Source organism: Cinclus cinclus, chromosome 2 (assembly GCF_963662255.1).
Source record: "Cinclus cinclus chromosome 2, bCinCin1.1, whole genome shotgun sequence".
In the NCBI taxonomy this organism is placed as follows: domain Eukaryota; kingdom Metazoa; phylum Chordata; class Aves; order Passeriformes; family Cinclidae; genus Cinclus; species Cinclus cinclus.
This window is the reverse complement of record NC_085047.1, coordinates 61279808-61302384: the sequence shown is the minus strand read 5'-3', so window position 1 is coordinate 61302384 and position 22577 is coordinate 61279808. Positions and strand designations below refer to the sequence as shown.

The following is a 22577-nucleotide window of genomic DNA, read 5'->3' as shown; positions in this document are numbered from 1 at the left end:
AATCTCTTGGTTTCGGTGGAAAATGTCCAGAAACAATGCAGTTGAGCTTGAAGATGAGAAATGGGAGACTGAGTGGCTGAAAGGTACCATAGGAGTGGATTGATGCAGTGCCTTAATGTACTGGCCTTGAACTGTACAAACTTCATGGTGAATTCAGTCAGATTAAGGAGAGTGTGAATCAGTCAGTTTCAGATGGCTCTAAAAGTTGCAATAAAAGGGAAGATGGTGGTCCATTCATTGTCTAAGACCTACACAGAAGACCCTCTTGTGTAATAATAGCTAAAAAGAGTCAACTAGAAAAGTTAGTTTGAAAAACAAGGAAGAAAACTACCTGACCCTTCCGTTTTTAGAAGAAAGCACATTAGTTAAATGATTGATTTTGTGCTTAAATTTTTTCTTTTTTTTTTTTCCTTTATTTTTCAGCTAGTATTGATCTCATTCTCTGTATTGCATTAAATACCCCAAAGTATTATCAATTGCATACTTAGCCCAGACTGGGAGAGCTAAGTGTGAGAGTCTTTTTAAAAAGTCCACTCATATAAATTTTCACTTTTGGATAAGCTATTTTTAACCTTTCACACTAACACATGACAGGCACTAGAAAACAAGCTACTTTTGGCTATTTTAAAATAAAAGAGTCTATATAGGTTGCGTGCCAATTTTTAAAACCATGTGCCTGTTTTTCTTATGTATAACCACCAAAAAAGAAATAACCAGTTGAAAGAAAAAGGACACAACTTTGCTTCTGAGGTGGTGCAACAAAGAATGATCTTTGCCGTCACTGTCCCTGATTTTGCATAAGTTTCTCTCTTGCACACTGGAATCATGTATAATGTAAATGAGATTGGTAGGGCCAGAAATCTTAATTTATTTATTGTATAAGCATAATGCCAGCTACCTCCTCTTTTCATTACAGCAATCTAATGCCAGCCATTTCCTGTTTTCATTAGACCATTGTAATGCTAGACTCCTACTGTTCTCATTAGTGCAGGACTGTGTAATGGCAACCACCTCATGTTTTCATTATAACAGAACTGTATGGTGCCAGCTGCCACTTATTTTACTTTACAGAAGAGCACTTGAATAGTCCATACTTTTTTCAAGAGAATATATACAGAGATGTCAAACACCCTGGGGGTCTAAGGCCCATGAGATAATGGTAGGAAACACCCTTCCTGACAATTTTGTTGCTGGAAGAGTAGCAGCGTTTATACAGTGTGTGCAGAGAAGAGGTTAAAGGCTGGGGTTAAACTGTTGTGGAACAGGTTTAAGTTCTAGGAACTGCCTTTCTGATCCATAACCTATCTGATCTTCCTGAAGAAGATAAAAAGGTGGTTGCAATAGTTCAAGGTCTGTATTTGAACAAAGAAATGCAATTCCTGGCTCCAGTACACATTGCCTATGCAGATCATAACCTATAAATTCTGTCATATTACTCCACTTGTGACTGGTCTGGAGATAATAAGATTTTCTCTATCTGAAATATTGTTTTGTTTTGCTTTGCTTTTCTTTGCTTCTGTAATACTTTTTCAATATGAAACATTTCACTGCTTATCAGTAGTGCTTAAAAAGAAGCTGTGACTCCTTCTCTAATGTCTTCAAATGCTATTGTAATGATATTAAATATTACTAAGTACTGCCTGATGACACAAAAATCTTCAGTTGAGACTTCTTAAAAATATAGTTTGAAAGCTGAAAGGGTTCTGTTACTAAGGTGCAGTTAAGTTGTTACACTGTGGAACACTAGGGCTATATTTAATTTTCATAGCAGCTATCTGAATAAAATTTCCCCTACTTAAAAAAAAGTATTAGATGCTGTAAAAATATTTTTTGAAGAAGCTTTCTATATTATTATAAAAAATTTTTATTTAGATTCTCATGGTTTCTGATCATAATGAACATAAAATAGATGTCAAAAAAAAAAAAAATAAAAGAAACACCCCCAAAAATACCAGTGTCATTGCTCTGTAAAAGCTATGTGACTTCTATGTGGATACCTTGTAACATCACTGAAAAAACATAAATGGACTGCAGCCTCAGTTCTATAATGAATGAATGAGCTGCATATTAGTCACGAGGTCGAACCACCACATCTACTGGTACACACACATCTGCTGCCTCTATTCTGAAGCCTTGGGAGCTTCAAGTGCTTGGTATCACGACCAGAAAAAGCACCACAGTGAAGGCTATTACTCTGTACCTGACCAAAATTATCACTTCTGCACAGTGACTTTGATTTTAATTATTTGTGTGATGCCAGCTTGTCATGTTTTATCGGTTGTATGTTTTAATGATTTATAGCCTCACTGTAGCTCAGGAGAGGAGAAGAAAAGCTCTGTAGACATGCATTATGAAAATAAAATTTTACTGTTCCTATAAATGCTGTTTTTGGTGGGTTGACCTTGGCTGGAATCCAGATGCCCACCAAACTGCCCTAACAGTCCCCTCCCCAGGAGGACTGGAGAGGGAGAAAATAAGATGCAAAAAACTATTGTGGGAAAACATAAAGGCAATTTAATACAGCAAAAGTGAGACCATGTGCATTAGCAAAGGAAAATAAAAGATTTATTTTCTACTTCCTATCAGCAGGTGATGTCCAGTCCTTTTCTGGGAAGTAGGACTCCAGTACCTTTAGCAGTTGCTCCAGAAGACGAATGTCATAAATAATTAATCCCTCCTGCCTCCTCCTTTCTCTTAGCTTTCAAGTCTGAGGAGATATCGTATAGACTATGCCTTTGGTCATCTGTCCTGGCTATTTCCTGTGCCAAGGTCTTTCCCACCCCTGGCCATCCCTAGGGTACTGTTGGTGCTAGCCCTGCTCAGCAGCAGCCAAATCACTGATGTGTTACGAACACCTTTCCAGCTACCAATGCAGAGCACATCACTGCGAGGGCTGCTGTGGGGAAAATGAACTCGTCTCAACCAAACCAAATATCCTGGCACTTATACTGGTTTGTCTGGGAGAAAAGAGCTATTCAAAAGTGTTTTTTGTTCTGTGTTTCCAGTCTTGATGGAAAAGTTGTGTTTTCAAGAAAAGTAGAGTGTTCCTTGTCATTCTCAGATTGCTGTATTATTAACATCACTGAATAGAGTAATTGACAGATGTGTAGAAGTGTTGCTAAAATGATTAAAAGCTCTGGAAATCATAACCTGTCAGTGTTCCCTGGAAAACAAAGACCTTTCCATCTGTTAGGGGACTCTGTAAAGGAATGTAATGAGTCACCTTTAAAATGACAGCTGTCACCCTTAGGATTTGAGCCTCAAAGGAAGTGCAAAAACATAATGAAATATATATAAACTGTCAATCAAAATATCCTTAATTTGTTATTATTTTGATCACCGCACTCTAGGCAGGGTGTGAGAACTTGTAATTTTTCTATGATCTCTAGTGTCTGGATTAGGTCCAAGTCAAGAGGAAGACAGTAATGTTAGCAATGTTATAGTTTGATAAAGCACTATATCCCTTCATATGTCTTTGCACATTTTCTGTCACAGTCTTCACAATGAATAAAATTTTACAAGGATAGTGGCATGTGATAGCAGCACATTTGAAAATTACTTCTGAGTTTTGGAAACCCAATAAAATGGAAACTGAGTGATGAAACTGAAGGATGTGAGGGGGGCTAGTATACTTTTAGTTCACTTACAAAGATGGTATCTATGTGTACCACTACACCTTCCCCTTTTATATTTAAGTTCTTTAAGTAAATCTGAGTAGTTTTTCATTTCTTTACTTGTACCATTTTTTCCTTTTTCTGGTACGTTTTCTGAACTAAGACAGGTGGAGTCATAACATTTTCTGTGAAATAAAATGCAAATTCTGTTATGCTAATGGTCCAATAAGAACTGAATTAGATTAAGCAGTGGTAGTAAATCAGCAATTATACTGGGGTTTTTGTTGTTTTTTTTTTTTTATTAATAGCAAGATTCCAGCAGAAATAAAATTCAGTGGTAGTCACCACTAGAGAAGACAGCCTAAGGCTGTTGATATGCATTACTGAATTTAGTATGCATTTTACCACCACTCAGATGCAGTCTTTAAAACCAAGGATGCTGAGCAAAGAACTTTGAGTCAGCTGGTAACACAGTATATTAATTACAGCTCATAATAACTTCCATTTTTGCATAATTGTTGCATGGTTGTACATGTTATGCCAAATAAAATCCTCAGTCTTGACTGGTGATTGTGATTAATATTTATTCTGCTGTTAAAAATGAGCATGCTTTTAGCTTCACTGGTGCTGAAAATTTTCTGGACTATTTATAAAATGCAACAAAAATAATAACTAAAGAAATTCCCAAACTGAGCAAACAGGTGGTTCTTCAAATAGAGCTCTGATTTTTATCTGTCTGCAAGAAAGCATTCTGTGCTAACAAACACACACATTGAACCAGGATTGGTCTTTCTCCAGACCACCCTTCAAGGCTTGGAAGTGTCAACTAGCATTTGCTAGTATGCCTTATAAACAGTGAGGATGAAGGAAATAAAGTGAATGAGGGGAGCTGGCATGCACTTACAAGAAACTATGGGATTCAAGATTTGGCAGCTGCCCCTGGTGGCTCCTTGCAGTTGCGTGTTGTCATTGCCCATAGAAGCTTGAAATTTTTCCAGGCAGGAGGTGATGTGAACATCACCTTAGACTACAGGAATTACTGGTTATCAGCAGAGCTGTCTCAGGTTTACATTCTTGATCCCACAGTAAGCTTGGCAAATCTCCATGAAAGCTTTTTGTACAAGAGTGCTTGAATCAGACGTCCTCCAATTGTTTGTGCTTCTCTTACTGTTGCCATAATATGATGGGCCTCTGACATTTCACCTCTGCTAAAGGGATAAGATGTAATAGGAACTGGAATTCTGCCTAAAGCATAGTATTCCTTTTCCTTCTCTATCTTGATTTCTACTGCCAGCCACATTAACATTGCAGCTGCAATGGTTTTACAATTAAAGAGTGCACAAAAGGTTAAGAAGTGCAAAAGTAGGAATCTTTTGAAAAAGATGATTAGTTTGGAAATTAAAAAACTGACTGTGCTTCCTATCATTACACAGGCTTTACCTGGGTCTCTAAAACTTCCATTACGCTGTATTGTTTTAGTTCATTGGAACAGGTGTATTTAGAAAAGAGTGGCGGTGGATTTATACTCATCAACGGTGTTACTCCACTACATTGTGGAGGAAAAAGTGTCTACAAGCAAGGTTCTATTTACTATTTTTCCTGGATTTGTTTTTTGGTTTTTTTTTTTTTTTTTTTTGAGAGAGAGTAGGGAGATGGGAATGGTTCTGGAGAGTACTTTTCAAAAACCGTTACTTTTTTTCAAAAAGTGGATTTTCTTTACCTTTTGAAGGATTGTTGTGTCTTATTTTGACATGTCCAAAAAAGATGCACTAACAAAATCAATCTTCTGTGCATGTTGGTTCCCTCAGTGTTTCACCTAAACAGACTCTGCTAAGGCAACATCGAGCACTGAGTGGCACTGTGGCAGTGAGCTGGTCTAACCAGGGAGATTGGTTCACTTACACTAGCTGATGGAGGTGCAAAAATGGTTATGGAAGCATAATTACCAGCCTCCGGAGTCTCTTCCAGAAGAAGACAGCACAAAAGCAACCTAGAGTCTGGACAGGACCCTTATTCTGGTGCTCTCCACTAGTACGACAACCCTGAAACTGAGGCAAAGCCATGGTGCTTTTAGGAAGCTTTTCTTGTGGTCAAAGATAAAGGCTTATTAACAGTTGCTAATCTCTGTTCTAAATCTCTTATAATACAATGGTCCTATAATGTTGTTAAAATAGTTTCACATGTGTTCTACTCTGCTGTATTTACTATATTCACATGGTATTCTGCAAATCCTTATTAAATTATATACGAGTGCTTACATTACTTTTGTTGTCAATTTAAAATGGGGCACAAGGGAATACAGAATCATTCATATAGCCAACATCTTCAAGCACAGAGGCTCAAAGTGTTTTCAGAGTAAATACAATTTCTCATCTGGTCTAAGACAGTCCCTAAACATATACTCATAATGAAATGCCACTACTTTGAACTGCATTATAGTTAGAGGATGTTAAATGTATTGGCTATCCAGAATACACATATCATATTATTTTTTTTCTCATAATTTCAGTACAAAAATTTTCCAAAATACATTATTTTCACTGAAGATGAAATGGCTACATGTTTAATTTTCATGAAAAGATTATTATTTAGAGCCTACTAGTATATTGCAATACTCCTAGTAAGATTCCCAATTGAACTCACAATAGTTAATGAAGAATTTGTTCAGAAAAATATAAGTATCTTAATCAGAAAATAAAAATATTGTTTTAATATAGTTCAGCAGCTTTAACCAAATTTTAAACCAAAGAATGTCAAGAAAGAAATTGAGGTCTTAGCTACAAATATTATGATGAAAATTTTTTATTATATGGTAAGAAGTGCAAAGACTACTAAGAAATCTATTCTAAATTCTCTGCATTATATAAATTTTCAGTGTAAAGAATTTGAAATTGACATATAAAAAAAAGAGTGGTGACTAATAGGGTCACTTGTAGAAATTGTTACAGCATGCAGCATCATAATTGATGCCTGTTGTAAAAGGCTTAAAAAATATATGCATGGAACATTTTCCTACAGACAGTAATAACAGAAATAGATGCCATCTCCTGATGGTCAGACATATATGGTGTTTTTATTTCAATGCTGATGCCAGCCTGGTAATCCGTTTTTATCACTCTCAAATCAAACCATTGAAAAGACTTCTGTGTGTGATGGCCTTAAAAGGATGGAAAATGTACAGGTATTACAAAATGTAGTCTCAAATTTGTTATGGAGTATTTCTTGTTGGAGATGATTCTATACTGCTACAGCAATCAAATTGATTTCCAGATACAACTTCAGTGTTGCTTTTAATTTGGAAACCTTGAGGATTACTGGCCAACTGCTCCCCTAATTCTCTGGTAGCAGTTCAGTAGGTGCACTATAATAAAATTAACATAGACTTCATGTTCAAAGTATCAAATAAAATATGTTTACAGAAATGGAATTTTCATTATTGCTTTCTTCAGTAGGTCAACATCTGAATCTGCTGGCTAATCATCTATGCTTCAAGCTAGTCCTATACTATTAACTCTTACCAAGATAAGTTCCAGAATGTTTGCAGACATTTTGGAGTATTGCCCAAATCAAAGGTATTATCTCTAATGTAAATAACCTAAAGAGGGAAACCATGTCAGAACACAATTTTCACAAAGTAACAATGGGCATAATATTTGACTAGTATGTATTTAGGAGAAAAAATCCTGTTAAAAAATTTAAAATAATTTGTCTCCCAGAGAGAGAAAAATGTTTCCCCAAAATTTGAACTAAATATTTTTGTAAGCCAGGCATTATCAGGAACCATCAACAATAAGTAAACCAAGATGCTGTGTTCTTTTCCTTGAATCATAACATATGCATTATGGAATGTACATCTCAGAAAAGTCTTAGATGGCTCATTAATTCCCTGATCCATTTCTTCATGCACTACTGAAACTAAGGTGACCTTTCACAAATCAAACTATGCATACAGCAGACAGTTGTCCTTTCTACTGGAGAAATTTCATTTTTAGGGAAACATTACTAACTGAAGAAATAAGCTTTCAGCTGCTTTCATGTCTTAGACTCAATAAAGGATAAGGATAGGGTATTTATCCCATGAGTGAACACCCTGAAGCAGTAATACGTGGTTGGCTTAAAGGAGATCTAAGAATCTCTGTTTGACGGACTGGCCACTTTCCAAATGAGAAATCAATGACTTGCATTCTGAGTAAAGAAAAGCCAGGATGGTTTATGACTTGTTCTACACGTACTGTGGATCCAGCCAAGCTCTGAATCACACACAGTTGAAGACAGTAAAAGTAACATCCCTTGTCCAGTGAGGTCATCAGCAGCATAAGGTAATTCTGTCAAGGCTCTTCACAGACAGTGGCTCGCTAGATTTTGGGAATAAGCCTTTAGAAAGACAGATACATGTAACAGGAAAAAGGGAACATAACATTGTTGGGTTTCAGTGCCTAAGATGGGTAGCTAACTAGATGTAGGCTGATTTTGTTTTTCTAGCCAGGAGACTTGCAGACAAAAATGTAATGGGTAGAAGGTAATTCTGTCAGCAGGAATAGCATGCACCTTTATAATACCTGTAGTATTATGAACAAACTGAAATTCGATTTAGCTGTGAAAAGCAATGCCTATATACTTAATTACATAAAAAAAACCAAAACAAAGAAAAGTCAAAAATCTTCCCACTGAAAAAAAACAAAAACAAAACCATACCAAACCAAAACAACCAACCCTAAAAATTCTGGTTTACAGGCTTTAAACTATTTGGTATGTCATTGCTACAATCACACAGGAGCATACAGAGAGGGACACACATTGTGGGGGATTGATCATAATGCTCAAATACATCAAAACACAACCAAAAAAAAAGGTTTATGAAAGTGTTAAATTATAACAACCAACTCAAAAAAAACCAGACATAGGACTTAGTAATATTTTCCCCAGCAATTTGTTACATTGTTTACAGAAACATAAATAAAATTACTCTTAACACAATAAAAAAAATAAAAAGAAAAAGGCAATTCTTTGCATTCTTCAGGCTGTCCTGCTCCACTTGTATACTCAAGCAGTGTTTAGATTTCTCCTGCTAGGCTGACAGTCTTTAAGAACTTACAGCCCCATTCCATTTACAATGTTTCTGGTGAATTTACACCAGTGTACTAAACCAAAATATCCTTTATTCAGCTCCATGTTTCCATGAGCAAATAACAGACTGTAGGGATTCAGTGCATCAGCTGCTTAAAAGATAAACCTGCCCAGCTTGATGAAAACTCTCCTCCACTTTCCTGTTGAGAGAAAACGGTTATACATTTCTAATAAATGAAGCAGGAACTGTCATTTTTTTGGCAAACTGATAACTAGCTGTAACAGCCGCATTGCCACAAGTTGCTTTTCCAAAGTAATTACCATCAGGCTCCCTGTGGTATGCAGTGTTTAACACATTTCTTCTGTGTTAATGAATGCAAAAGCAGGCAACGCCACTATTAGTAATCGCTTTTTATTCGTAGTCCTCATTTTCCAGATAGGTCACATTAAACACAGCCATTAAACAATAGCGGTTGAGAAAATCCATACAATGTATGCTGCTTTTGTTTGGTTTTTTGTGTCATTCACCAGTCATTGGTGCAATTTTGAGCCATATGGGGAGACAGGGGCTGATAAATGAGAATGCCAACCTGTATCGCAATTGGGCCAGAGAAGTCAAAACCTTAATCAGATTTCATTCAATTACACTTCAAGTCAACAAATCTTGATAGCCAAAACTCCCATTTAAATTAATGCAATAATAACTGCTGCCTGATGTCAAAAGAAAGCAATTAAGCAATAATGAGTGGGTGTATGTCATGCTAGGCTTTAGACTCCTCCTTGACCTCAGCAATTTCCCTTCTATTTGACAGCAAGCAACATGAAAGCTTGTTTGAATGGTGTATCTTGCTCCACTATGAACAAAGTTTGACTTCTATGTAACTTGGGTAACTTGGATTGGGAAACCTCTATTCTTAAGTGGTAAATCACAGTTCAGGAGAATCTGTTTCCTCATTAATATGCCAATTAGTAAAAAAAAGGGGGGGGGGGGGAAGAAGGGTCTGATTTTGAGCTCCGATTTGATTGGCCAGTTGTATAAGGAACTCCCAGTTGCTGGCTTTTTTAATTTTAAAAAAAATATATAGAATGCCTTATTTGCTATTCACAGTGTACAGTACAAATCTATTAGTTGCTCTACTTGCCTCCCTTAACTCCAACTTTCCTTTTATAATGTGATAGATATTTCCTTTCAGTCTTATAAAGCATGTGTCTAAAATATGAAATAACTCATAAACTTTATCTTTCGTTGCTTCCTCTTTCTCCAGTGATAGTAGAGACACCACAGAGAAAAAACACTTTAAATTCTTTTGCGTGCTGTATGTCCTTCATACACAATCATGTTAATTTTGACTGAACCAGCAAAACTCACATTGTACAGGCTATGCTGGTTTATTGGTTCATTATATATCCATTTTAAATTGTGAAATATGTTTTTTAACCTGGGATAATCATATACTGGGAAGCAGTATGCCAGAGTTCTACAAGGCAGTTGAAAGACAAATTAAATAAAAGCAAGATTTCCTAAACTTTTCTATAAAGCTGTGAGTCATGAATTCTGAATTACCTCAGAGTGGTAAATAAATAATCACTACTAAATACAGATAATGTGTTAAACTGCTAAAGCTAGTAAATCACTAGTGACAGAGAGCCTTAAGGTAAATTCCTCTTACATTGGCACAGCCCTTTCTCATAATGTTGTGGTTTTATGTCTTCAGAAACATACAATGAATTGTACAGTTGGTTACTCAGTGTTAAAATAATTTATAAAATACACAAATCTCCATCACTTGACTGCATTTACATACTGGCTTAGATTTTGCTGAATAATGGATCTCACTGGCAGAGCTAAAGACTTGGTGCACAGACACTGAAGTGATGGGCACCACAGAAATACGTAGAAAAGACTGATCAAACAATAAGAATCCTCTCCACTATGGAATTTCAAGCTATCAAGCAAAACCAATCTTGGGTCTCCTGGCCAAAAAAAAAAAAAAAACAAAAAAACCCCAAAATTATATAACACAGACAACACCACGTTTTAGATACATAAATTGTCCAAAACATGGAGAGTAGATTGATAAGACATGTACAAGATCCTTCTTTTTGCATGTCATTGTAGACATTTTTTAACAGGTGCTAAAAGCAAATTGTGAGAATTAGTGTCTCCCAAAGACAATTCATTGTAGGACTGACTAGCTAAAATCAACATTTAAATGCAATCCCAAAACCAAATAGGCTGTTGGGTCAACATTTTTCTTGATCTGATAAAAAACTATGGCTTGTGGTATTTCAGATTGCCAACCCCTTTTATAAATTTAAGAAACCAAATACATGTGGTTTTTTTTTTTTAAAACGTGCCATATTGGTATTTCCAGAAGCATATCAAAAGTATATAAGGGGCAAATCCTGAGCTAAACATTTTATTCTTTTGTTTCTTCTTGTACTGTGGAAGTTCACTTGTTTTTTTTCTAAGTTTAATCTGAAAGTAATTTTGAATTTAGAATTTTTCAAATGCAATAAAAACAATATTAGGAAACAATAATAAAAAGTGGAAACTATATCTGAAGTTACTCTAAATTATTCTGCAAATATTATTCAGATCAAGTGAAAACCTGACTAAAAACACCCCCCAGAACAAGCAGTATTTATCTAGAACTGCAGTAAGCTCTTGCACATTCTGAAGAATCAAACGAAATACTGCTCATACCACATTGGCACTGACATATTTTTCAGCTCTATAAGCTTAATACCAAAACTTTTAAAATGGTGGCAGCTCTGAAGAATTCAATCAAATGTCCTACATTGAACAGACTAGCTGAATGTGTTGGGAAAAAAAAAACAAAACCAAAGGAGGTTCCAGATATTGGTTCGAGTGTAATTTTTGTTTTTAAACATGGGTTTGCAGTAGAAATTTCTACAAGGTCTTGCACATAACCATGACTGATGGATGTATTTGTAGGCTGTTCAGTTATCTCCATCAGCTCACTCAAACATATTTTGAACAGATTATGTACTGCAGTACTTTGTAGACCATACATTAAACAAGAGACTTTGCTCTGAGGCGCTGCTTCCCATATTCCATGGGGAAAAGGAAGCAGGAAAAAACAAAACTCATAGAGTTCGACAGCTACTGAGGCAACACTTGCCATTTACAATATAAGCCCAAATATTTTTGCAACACAACTATATATTAATTTAATAAAATACACAATATAGCTCTTATACACTCAACAATTTGGCTCATATGCACTGAATCTGCAATAAATCAATAAAAATATGTCATTTGATGTAAACACACTGAATCTTCTTACATTTGCACATTTAAATGACCATGTGATTTTTGTGGATGTCTGATATTTTCACTTTCCTGAGCTATTTTAGTGTCCACAAATGAATAAAAAAAGTGTTAATAATGTTAATTCATTTTCTGTATTACCCTTAAGGTAACTTTTCCCCCAAACTTTATTTAACTTCCTTTACTTTTTATTTTTTTAACTTATCACTAACTATTTATAGCTTTGTTGGACACTAAAATGCTAAATAGATATTAAAATCTTTTTTTTGTTTTTTCATTTTATCAAGTGAATTAGTTTATGTGTGTGAAGGACAAGATGGACTATATCATTTTACATTTAACCTTAATATGATATGTAGTGTTTCATTAATGATGAGGATATGTTTTCTTGAATAATGATCTGGAATGGTTCTTTTTGTTTTATAGTTCTTTTTTTTTTTTTTTCTTCTTTCTTATTTGTGGCAGATAACTTTGTACATAAATGTTTACCACAAATGAATGTTAATGTTTGGCGTCACTTGGACTACTACAAGAACTCTTTATAGGACTTTCAGTAGAAGCCTGTGGTGGCTGCTGGAAATTCACCACAGAACAGCATTATTCAACCCTGTTTTTCTTGGGGTTTATACGTAAACAGTAAAGTCAGCATCAGCTATTGAGGACAGTCTTAAAGTATCAGAAGTATTTCCATTCCATCTTTCTCACACCTTCCTATCAGATTGTCAAAATGGCACTGTCTTTCCTTCTTTCATTTTGTTCTTGGTGTACTTGACTCTGTCCTAATGAAAGTTTGGTCAAAATGAAACCAGTGTTATCTGTCAAAAAGAAAGAGCAGTGAAAAGAACATACTTGTGGGCACTTCAGATGTTCACTAAAAGCCTTAAAGCAGCATTGGTCTTCCTTCATTCCTGTAATTCTGTTACAACCAGGAAATTATTTATTTATTTACTTTCAATCAGCAGAAGAGGAAATGCAACTGCCAGCCTGTCCTTCTTTTCCCCCTCACTTTCTGATGGCCACAGGGTCGCTTCCCCGACAGTCCTGCAAGAGCTTGTCTATTTCTCTCACAACTTCCTCGGCATCCACCGACTCCCTGCCTAGATCCCGGGCTGAACGATCTAACTGCTCCAGAACAGAGTCCATCTCACTCGAGTCTCGGCTCACTCGGGAATGCACGTCTGCAAAGGCCCTAGCCATCTGATCTGATGCAATGAAGGAAGCGTCCTTTGACTGTTTACTGGGCGATAGATACTGACTGTCAGTTGACAAGTACTGGCTGCTCGGTTCAGCCAAGGCTCCTGATTTCACTTCACAACCATCCAGTGGTCCTTTTGTTGAGGTGCAAGGCTCAATGCATGTCTTGGTTGGGCTGCTCGATGCTGAGGGAACCTCCTGAAGCAGAGGACTCAGGGCACGTTTGGCTTTTAAGTAAGGTTTAACATTGGCAATGAGAATAGTGTGCTCTCTCTTGTCTTTCCCAAATGTACAAAAAGTCTTTTTCCCAGTGGGATTCACAGTTTCATATGTTTCAGTCTCAACGTTAGCTTCAACTGTGGGTACAAAGACATTTGTGCGATAATCTGCATTCTCAGCCTGACTGGCTGCAGGGAACTGTGGCATCCAACACCTGTCAGAATGACCAAGCACTCTGCATTCATCTGTGCAGTTAACACATTCTTCTTGTTCTGCAAAACAAAGGAGAAAAAGAGAAAAACTCTAATTATAAGTGGATTTATTTAGGCTAATGGATAGGCTATGATCATCACATGATGGGCTTACTTGACATCTGGTTTCTTAATTATGGAGAAAAAGAAGAAGCTATAATTAACATATTTCAGAAGGTTTGCATAAACCTGTTAGTTGAGACAATAGATTTATTTAACTCTCTTCTCCACATATTAAAGCATTCACACAGCCCAATGGAAGTATAAAGGGGTCATTAGAGACTCATTCTCAGTGGAATTGAGCTTCATCTGTAAACTAATCTGCTGTAGAAATCTTTTAGGCTTTGTTCTCTAAAACTCATACTAGAAAAGAGTGAACAGTACTTAGGGAACTCAAAAGGAATTATAAGGATTAATTTTTCAAATCAAATAACTGAGCAGTGACTGCCTTTCCGGAAATACAAACACTCCATAAAAATCAGCAAGCTAGTTTTTCTTTTTTTTGTCACCTCCATTTCATTTGTAATTGTTATGTTGTGTATCAATCACAAAATAAAAAGGTTTTCTTAAAAGCCTACTTTTCCTGCTGAGAGCAGAGAACTAGAATCTTCCATCAGTATGCATTAAATATAAGCTTGTCAAAAAGTGCATATTGCAATTTTATTAGACACGAGTATGGATCATGTAATCAGTTTTCCTGTTTTTTGTTTTGATGCAACTAAGTGAAAATGGATTTGCTCAATACATACAGTTTGGAAGAATGAAAAATGGTGATGCACTATTTGAACTTATGATGTTTTCGGATAGGACTTCTGTATCCTTATTTCTTTCAAAGAATATAATTAAATTATATTCCTTTGCTACACTTTTAGAACAAAAGTTTCGGTACTTCTTGTTCTACAAGTCAAAGAAAATTTTCTGGTTTAAAATCCTTGGCTTGTTTGTCATTTACATTAAATAGGTTACATTTGAGCCAATATTTTTGGTCTTTTAATTGCATTTACAACTCTAACCAAAGTATCAGGAATAAGAAAAATAATAAACAGAATAAATACTTTTATCATCTCTAGGTTTCAGTTAACTATATATTGATCTTTAGCTATTAATAATTTCTCTTTCAAAAAATGGGCAGATGGGTTCAATACTCATTTTACATGAATTTTAATATTTAAAAAATACATGGAATTCCAGTTTGACAAAAACAACTGTTAGAATACTTTTAAATATAAGCATGAAACACATATACAGAGACATGCAGAACAAGTCTTCAGAAAAACAGAACAAACATGTTGACCCAAAGATGGGGAGAATTTAAGCAGTCATCTTCTTTTTAAATTAGAAAATAAATTCTTAGTAATCTTAAATCACCACCTGATTAATGGACGATTGCACTGCAGAAATATGAGAAAAGAAACGCCAAAAGTGTTCTATGGGAATCCAAGAGTGTAAACAGTTTTTCAGATTTCTGAAAAGATATTAATAAATAGGACTTAAATTAAACTAAAATTGTATTATGTCACAGTGATGTTAAACTGGGATAATTTGCTCTGAATTGATACTTGTTAATGATACAGTTGTGTGAAAAAGTGTCATTCTGTATATGCGCTCCCTTCCTTGAAGGCTTTAAAATCTAAGTCCAGTGTAAGCCCTGAAAAAATAACAAAAGCAAGAGAGAATTCTGCTGTACAGGGACAGCAGAACAAAGTGATTGTTGAGGAAAAGGATGTAATATAAAGGCTTTAAACATAAAATTCATAGAGGTGAGTCAGCTTCAGCTGTTTACCTGGTAAAATTATGGAACAGATCTTCCTGGAAGATGCATCAAAATATATGGAATATGTGGAGGTGATTAGACGCAGAGAAGAAGGCTTCATTGAGGACAGATTGTGTCTGACTAATCTGGTGGTTTTCTCCGATTGAGTGACTGCATCAGTGGAAAAGGCAAAATCTTTTGTAAGGCCTTTGATATGGTCAAATATTGATATGGCCACAATATTCTTGTTGATAAATTAGAGATTGATGGATTTGATGATGGACTGTCAAATCAATAAGGTAGTGGTGGGGTGCAAACAGCTGCGGTCAATGGCTCAGTGTCCAAGTGGAAGCCATAATGAGAGTTGTCCCTCCAGGGTCCGCATTGAAACCAACATTATTTATTATCTGCATTAATGAGATAGACAGTGGAACTGGGTGGACCTTAGGATCACAACAAGCTGAGTTGTGCATCTGTTTCACTGGAGGGAAGGGTTGTCATCCAGAGGAACTCTGACAGGCTTGAAAGGTGGGGGCTGTGTGAACGTCATGAAGTTAATCAAGTCCAAGTGCAAGGTCCTGCACCTGGGTTAGAAAAGTCAAGTATCAATACAGAATGGGGGATGGACAGATTAAGAGCAGACCTGTTAAGAAGGACTGGGGATACTGGTGGATGAAAAATTGGACATGAGCCAGCAGTGTGTACTCACAGCCCAGACAGCCAATTGCGTCCTGGGCTGTATAAACTGAAAGCAAGCAGATTTAGGTTGTACATGAGGTAGAAGCTCTTTGATATGAGAGTAGTGAGACACTGGAACAGTTTACCCAGAGAAATTGTGGATGTCCCATTACTAGAAGGTTTCAAAATCAGGTTGGACAGGACCTTGAGCAACCTGGTCTAGTGATGGACATTCCTGCCCATGGTAGGTATTTCAAAGTGCCTTTCTGACCCAAACCATTCAATGATTCTATGATCTACAAGGAAAACTAATCCACATATTAGTTTTAGCATTCAATAAAAACCAAAATTATCATGATGAAAAGCAGGAGTAAAATAACCCCAACCTTAGGACTGTAACAAAGAGGAAGAACTGAAGATTTTAAGAAATTTAGGTTTGTTGTGTTTGATTTTACTTCACTTGAGTGAGATGGCATTGGTATGCATAACCACAGAGACAACATATGTGTGGCAATTGCTTAATGAAATGGGAGCCATACAAATGAAGGACATAGCTATACACCTCGTTCCATTAGTTCACCTCCACTAAAGTTCTCTATATCTAGCTTTCCAGAGCTTCTACAGCATGAAACAGCTGCTGCCTTAAAATATCCAAGGGAAACTGCTACTCTACCTCGCTCTCTGAAAAAAAAAAAAAAAATTAAAAAAAAAAATCCCCAAACAACCACACCTCCTCCTCCAGAAAAAACCCACCCAGAAACATGAAACTCCATGAAACAAACCAAATCAATACATTTTTAAAACACCCTCTTCTTCCTGATCCGTCAGAGTAGATCTGTGGCAAGATCAGCCTCTAACTTTAAAAGTGGACTTACAGAAATAGGTGTTTGCTTCAGGATTTTCCCTATTATTTGAAGTTACTTTTCTCTTATATGGAATTCATGACAATTCTGAGTAAAAGGTTTCTGGTACTTTTAAAAGTTTACCTAAACAGCTAATCAGCTTTCCAGCTAACTCTTTTATGGTAAGCTTAACTATCCTTTGTATGGATATTTGTAAACAATTTTGTTGCTTTATAACAAAAGACAAAAATAAAACCCTGCTGTGTATTAGCTACCATAAAATGCTCAGAATTGCACAATCAATGGACCAGTAATTTTATCTGCTGCTCTCTTTACAATTACTCTATCAAAGCAAGATCCTTCTTCCCAAACATTACAGTCTATTTCATTATACCACAAAAAGACCATCTGTAGAAGGAAAACTCTTTCTGTCTTTCAGGTTCTATGTTATATTCAAATAAATTAAATAAATATTCATATAAATATTATATATATATATATATATATAATTCTTTGCTATGTACATTGACAACACACACACACACACACATATATGTACACACACACATATATATATTAAATATAGAACTAAGGAATTCTATTTTGACACTGACTCTTTCTAAAACTCAACTAAACTGTATTTCTTTAAAAAAATAATTATTCTCTGAACTACGATTGAAACGAACAAGCTCAGATGAAAGGTAAAGATCAGAGAAGTTCTCAGTCAGTGGAAATAAATACTGTAAACTTGTTCAGTAGATATTCAGTACTGTGCCAAAAACTATGCTTTGAGATTTTCAACTCATTAGGTTAATTTATTACAACCAAGCTATGTTTGAAGATTTATATTTTTAGGTCTCATACACATGCATATACATACACTGCTATGAGGAGGGGCCTTACACAGTGTTTAGGTTATTTGTTGCTGCCAACAGAAATACAAAGTTTGCTGGAAATCTAGAAGTGGAAGAGCTATATATCATATAGCATATATATGTTATGTGTGTATTTCATGCTCTATCTTCTTTCCCCATCTCATTTATTGCACTTGTTAATGCCATTTTCATACTTTCATCTCTACTCACTGTATCAACTAATTTTCCAATTCTGCTCCCTGGACGTGGCAGCAGTGACTGAACTAAATACGAAGCCATAAAACAAAAACCCCATGGAATGACCTTGAATTGAAACCCACCTGCATCGCATGAGCTTTGGTGCTCTAGCCAAAGAAAGAAAATCTCTTTCTTTTCATTTCACTCTTTTATGTCACATCATAGGGAACGGATTTTGAGTATTATCATGTATTATAAGCTGTTTGTCTCACCATTAGCCTGTAATTTTGACTGCTATAGCTAGCACACAGCGAAGAAAATCAAACAGGGATTTTTTGTACTAGTAGCAGAAACTACAAACACAAAGCAAACTATCACCACCAAGGGCCAAATTAGTACATATGAGAAAATAGAATCGATTTAAAGGTAAATATATAAATACATATGTGTAAAATAGGCTATATGCTATGCTGTACAGCAAGATGTGCTGGTAGAGTGATATGCACCATCAGTCTTTATCTCTGTACTGGTCTCCCTCCTGTTGAAAATAAACCCTTAACAATTCATGTGTGTACAATGAACAGAAGCAGTCTAGAGGTTTTCCTAATTCTCTGGAGTTTTAAGGGTAAACAGTCAGAAGTGCTTTATGCACTTAGGGGAGAACATACACTAAAATAGAACTGCTAAATTATCATCCGTAGAATGCAAAGGAAACAAGATATCTGTAAACAACAGTCGCCTAGATAGGAAACATATTCTGGATGGAAATTTAAGGATGGTGTAGGATGAAAGTTACATTGGCAACATAGAAAAGAAAATGTAATGCAAGGTATGTATTTTGGCACAGCAGAAGACGTATCTTATATATTTTATTCTATTACCTGAGGAATTATATTTAACATCTGCCTTCCATAGCAAGTTAAAGATTTTTTTATTCTGGTATCTACAATTTCCTACACTTTCTTTATAAATATTGTGAACAGAATTAATTATGGGTACTGATTTCACCCTAAATATATTGCACAATGAAGTTAATTAATTAATGCTTTAGATAGCTGGCTCTTTCAATGGCTGAAACAGGTATCTTATTTTTACTCACTAATTATATGAAATTTGCATAATGATAACAAAGAAAAAGCTCAAGAATTATTTTTTAAAGTGACTCGGTGGAAAAATCAAGTCAATAAATACAATATTTTCTGCCATTTAATTCCCTAATTATTCCCTATTTATTTTAATTAATTTATTAAATTATTATTATTATTTCATTAATTCCCTAATTATTTAAATTATACATACATACAAAACAGAAAAACAAGTGGAAGGTAGCATGCAAATAACAGCATGCAAATATATCCAAGAAATATTTTTATGTACTAACAGGATGAAGAACACTATAATCTGTATTGAAATATTCCATACAATTAAATACTAAATGTCAAGATTTCCACATATGGGAAATCAGACTATAGATATATCTACAAACACAAATACATATATGCTTATATATATACATATATATATATATACACACTTATGTAAATAAATGAATCTACATATATTTAAAGCCTGATTACCCCTATACACAGGCCTGGATATATAAATAGGCATAGGTTTAGACCTACAGCTAGACCTATGCCATCCTCATAAAGCATGCAAATTATTTTGTCAAATTTTATTTGGATTTAAACAAGGCAGACAGGATTCAGATCATTATCATTTATAGGATTTGAACTGATAGTCATTCAAGTGCATTCTTTCTTAAGAACTTTTTACTCACAAAATATTTTAAAATGTAGCTTTTTATTGTCATTTGTTCACCGAGAAAGACTAAATAAGAATATGGCTAGGGAAGTGCATGAATAAAATGATATATTTTAAAATACCAGTATCTATTGTTACTTTCCATTGTCCTTGGAAAGCCTATCTTTCTGATACCTTTTTTTACTCTTTCAATGGGGGAAGTCTAGTTTTTACTATTGCTTCTTCTAACTGACTATTTTTTAAATTCCATTCTATAAATGTGGAAGCTAAAAATAAGCCTTATTTGTCAGGGATGCTTCACAGGTTGATTTCATTGACTGCAATGGCTATCAGCTAGCAGGTCCAAATAAAAAATAAACCAGAGAACCCATTTCCAAATACATGCCACATTCTTTTTGAAAGCAGGCAGTTTCACAATACCTTCACTCTTGAAATACTCTGTTCTTCATTGCATTACAGAGAATAATAAAGCACATCTTTGATGACCCTTTTTTGACATGGCAAAGATCTGTCTATAAATGCATACATGTAGTTCACACTGACTTGTGCAGAAGATCGAGTCCATTCACCCCTGATGTTGTGAATTTGTGCTCATTATTGAAAATATGTCCATTTGGAATTTACTTAGTTATGAAACAAAGTGTAAAATTCTCTGTACCTTGTATTTCTCTGGTCTAACCACAAACACGGTATTCTTTACTCTGACGGTGGTGAGGCACTGGAACAGGTTGTCCCATTCCTAGAAGTGTCCAAGGCCAGGCTGGATGGGGCTTTGAGCAGCCTTGTTTAGTGGAAAGTGTCCCTGCCCATGACAGGGCAATTGGAACTAGATGATCTTTAAGATCCCTTCCAACTCAAATCATTCTATGATTTTATTAAAAAAACCTCCACCAACACCAGTACTTGTTTTAGACTAGTGAAATAATATTGTGCTTCATATTTTTAATACCTTAAATAGATATGAAAGGTCTGTATTTTCTGTACATATGTGTAAGCAGATGGACAATACATGCCATATAGTATCTAACAGAGAATGTAATTAACTTTGCTTTTCAGAACTTCAATAATTCCTAAAATATGACTATACGAAACCTCACAGAACTTACATGAAATGGTGGGTTACATTTTTTTGAGAGAGGCATTTTCCTTTACTAAAGAACTGGAAAAGCTATAAGTAGATATTTATTACAGGAAACAAATAATGTGTGCTTTGGCATGTCCTAAACACCGGGTCTATATGACATTTCTATTGAGAACAATCAGCTAAAGCACTACCTCTGTGGTTGGATTTCTGTTTAATTACAATTGATTTTGACATAAATGAGCAGAGATAAACAAATACTTCTATACTTCTCTTGCTGTTATTAAACGGAGCTGTCTCCTATCTGAGTATTTATATTGGCTTGTCTGTTTAAAGGCTTCTTTCAGTCAGGCAAAGCAATTATGTAGTTCAGATTAACAAAATGACTGGCAGTAAAATGAGAGTGGACTGCCACATTTTTAAACCTCTTTGATCTCATGTTTTTATCCTGATATTATAAATACAAGTTTCTGAGGTCTGTAATCCTTACACAGTTTCCCACAGATGGCATTGGGTTTTTGTTTAGTTGGTTTTCTTTGCTTGTTTTGTGGACACAGGATAAAGACAATATATTTTTTATATTGTTATGACATAAAACATTTCAAAAGCCATAAAAACATGATGGCCTATGGATTTAATTATAGCTTTAATTCTAGTTTCACATTTGTCCCAGACAATAAATATTGGAGGAATATTTCAGGATTACAGGCAGCACTAGGAAAAATTTAAAACTTTTGTTACAGAAGTATGCTCTAATTAAATGCTTGCAATTTAATGACAATCACATATTTTTATTTAAAAACAATATAAGAGAAAGAAAATATTTGTGTTACCTGAAAATTTTCCATCCTCACAGCGGGCTGGTCCACAGATCCCAACAATGGGTCTTTGGCCTCTGCCTTGCTGTTCTGGAGGCAAATCAGACCTGTGAGTCACAGACAGGGATAGGCTCTGCTTCCAAAATTCAAAACAATGTCAAAACTTCTGCAGCAGAAAAACAGCTTCTACCTGTGGCCCAGACACAGCTCACAGACCTTGAAATTTTTCACTCTTTTTCTCGATGGTACAAACACATAATTTTATGGTTGGCAGTGAACTGAAAATGTCTAACTAGTAAAAAGTATGTCTCATTTCTTCCTAAAAGATGTGAAAGAAGAAAATGTATGCCCAGTCTTAATTTCCAATGTTCGCCTATAAATTGATTTGCCCTGACTCTAATTTGCAGTGAAAAGACCATACAACAGTCATGAAACAGTTATTTTGGTCTCTTCCCCATCCCACACAAGAAAGTCTTCCTATTCCAGGGCTGCAGGTAGCAAATATACAAAGGCTAGCTGTGCCAGCCCTACACTTCGCCAAGAAGCTACTGGGAAACTTTAGCAATATGACACACTTACAGTTTTAAACTGTAAGTCTTTGTTGTAGAACCCCAAGCTGTTTCCTGAGAAAGAAGGAAAACTGAATTGCAGTAATTAACAGAAGAGAACAGCCTCGTGGATCTTTTAAAAAGCACATTCTTAATATAGCATATTTTCACTCTTGATCAAGGGAGCACCAAAGATACTACAGTGGGATTGTTTCAGCACTAATATCTACAAAAGCAATGACTCTTAAATCTGAAACCTAACTGAATTTGTGTAATCATTTGCACAAATTGCATGATATTCACATTCTTTTTACTAACTTTATTGTGAGCTAGTAATAATTATAGTATCAATGATTTTCATATCTAATTTGCAGCATTTAGTAAGTGCTGCATATTGTAGT

At 35.3% G+C, this 22577-nt stretch overlaps 1 protein-coding gene across 1 annotated transcript in view; it reads right to left on the bottom strand.

The window, feature by feature from the left end:
• Nucleotides 1-12978: 12978 nt before the first annotated feature.
• PCDH17 (protocadherin 17) overlaps nt 12979-22577 on the bottom strand; it is an 85842-nt gene continuing 76243 nt past the window's right edge. The window contains exon 4 of the mRNA XM_062487759.1: nt 12979-13661. Coding sequence (XP_062343743.1) covers nt 12979-13661 — 683 coding nt within the window. The remainder of the gene's footprint in view (nt 13662-22577) is intronic.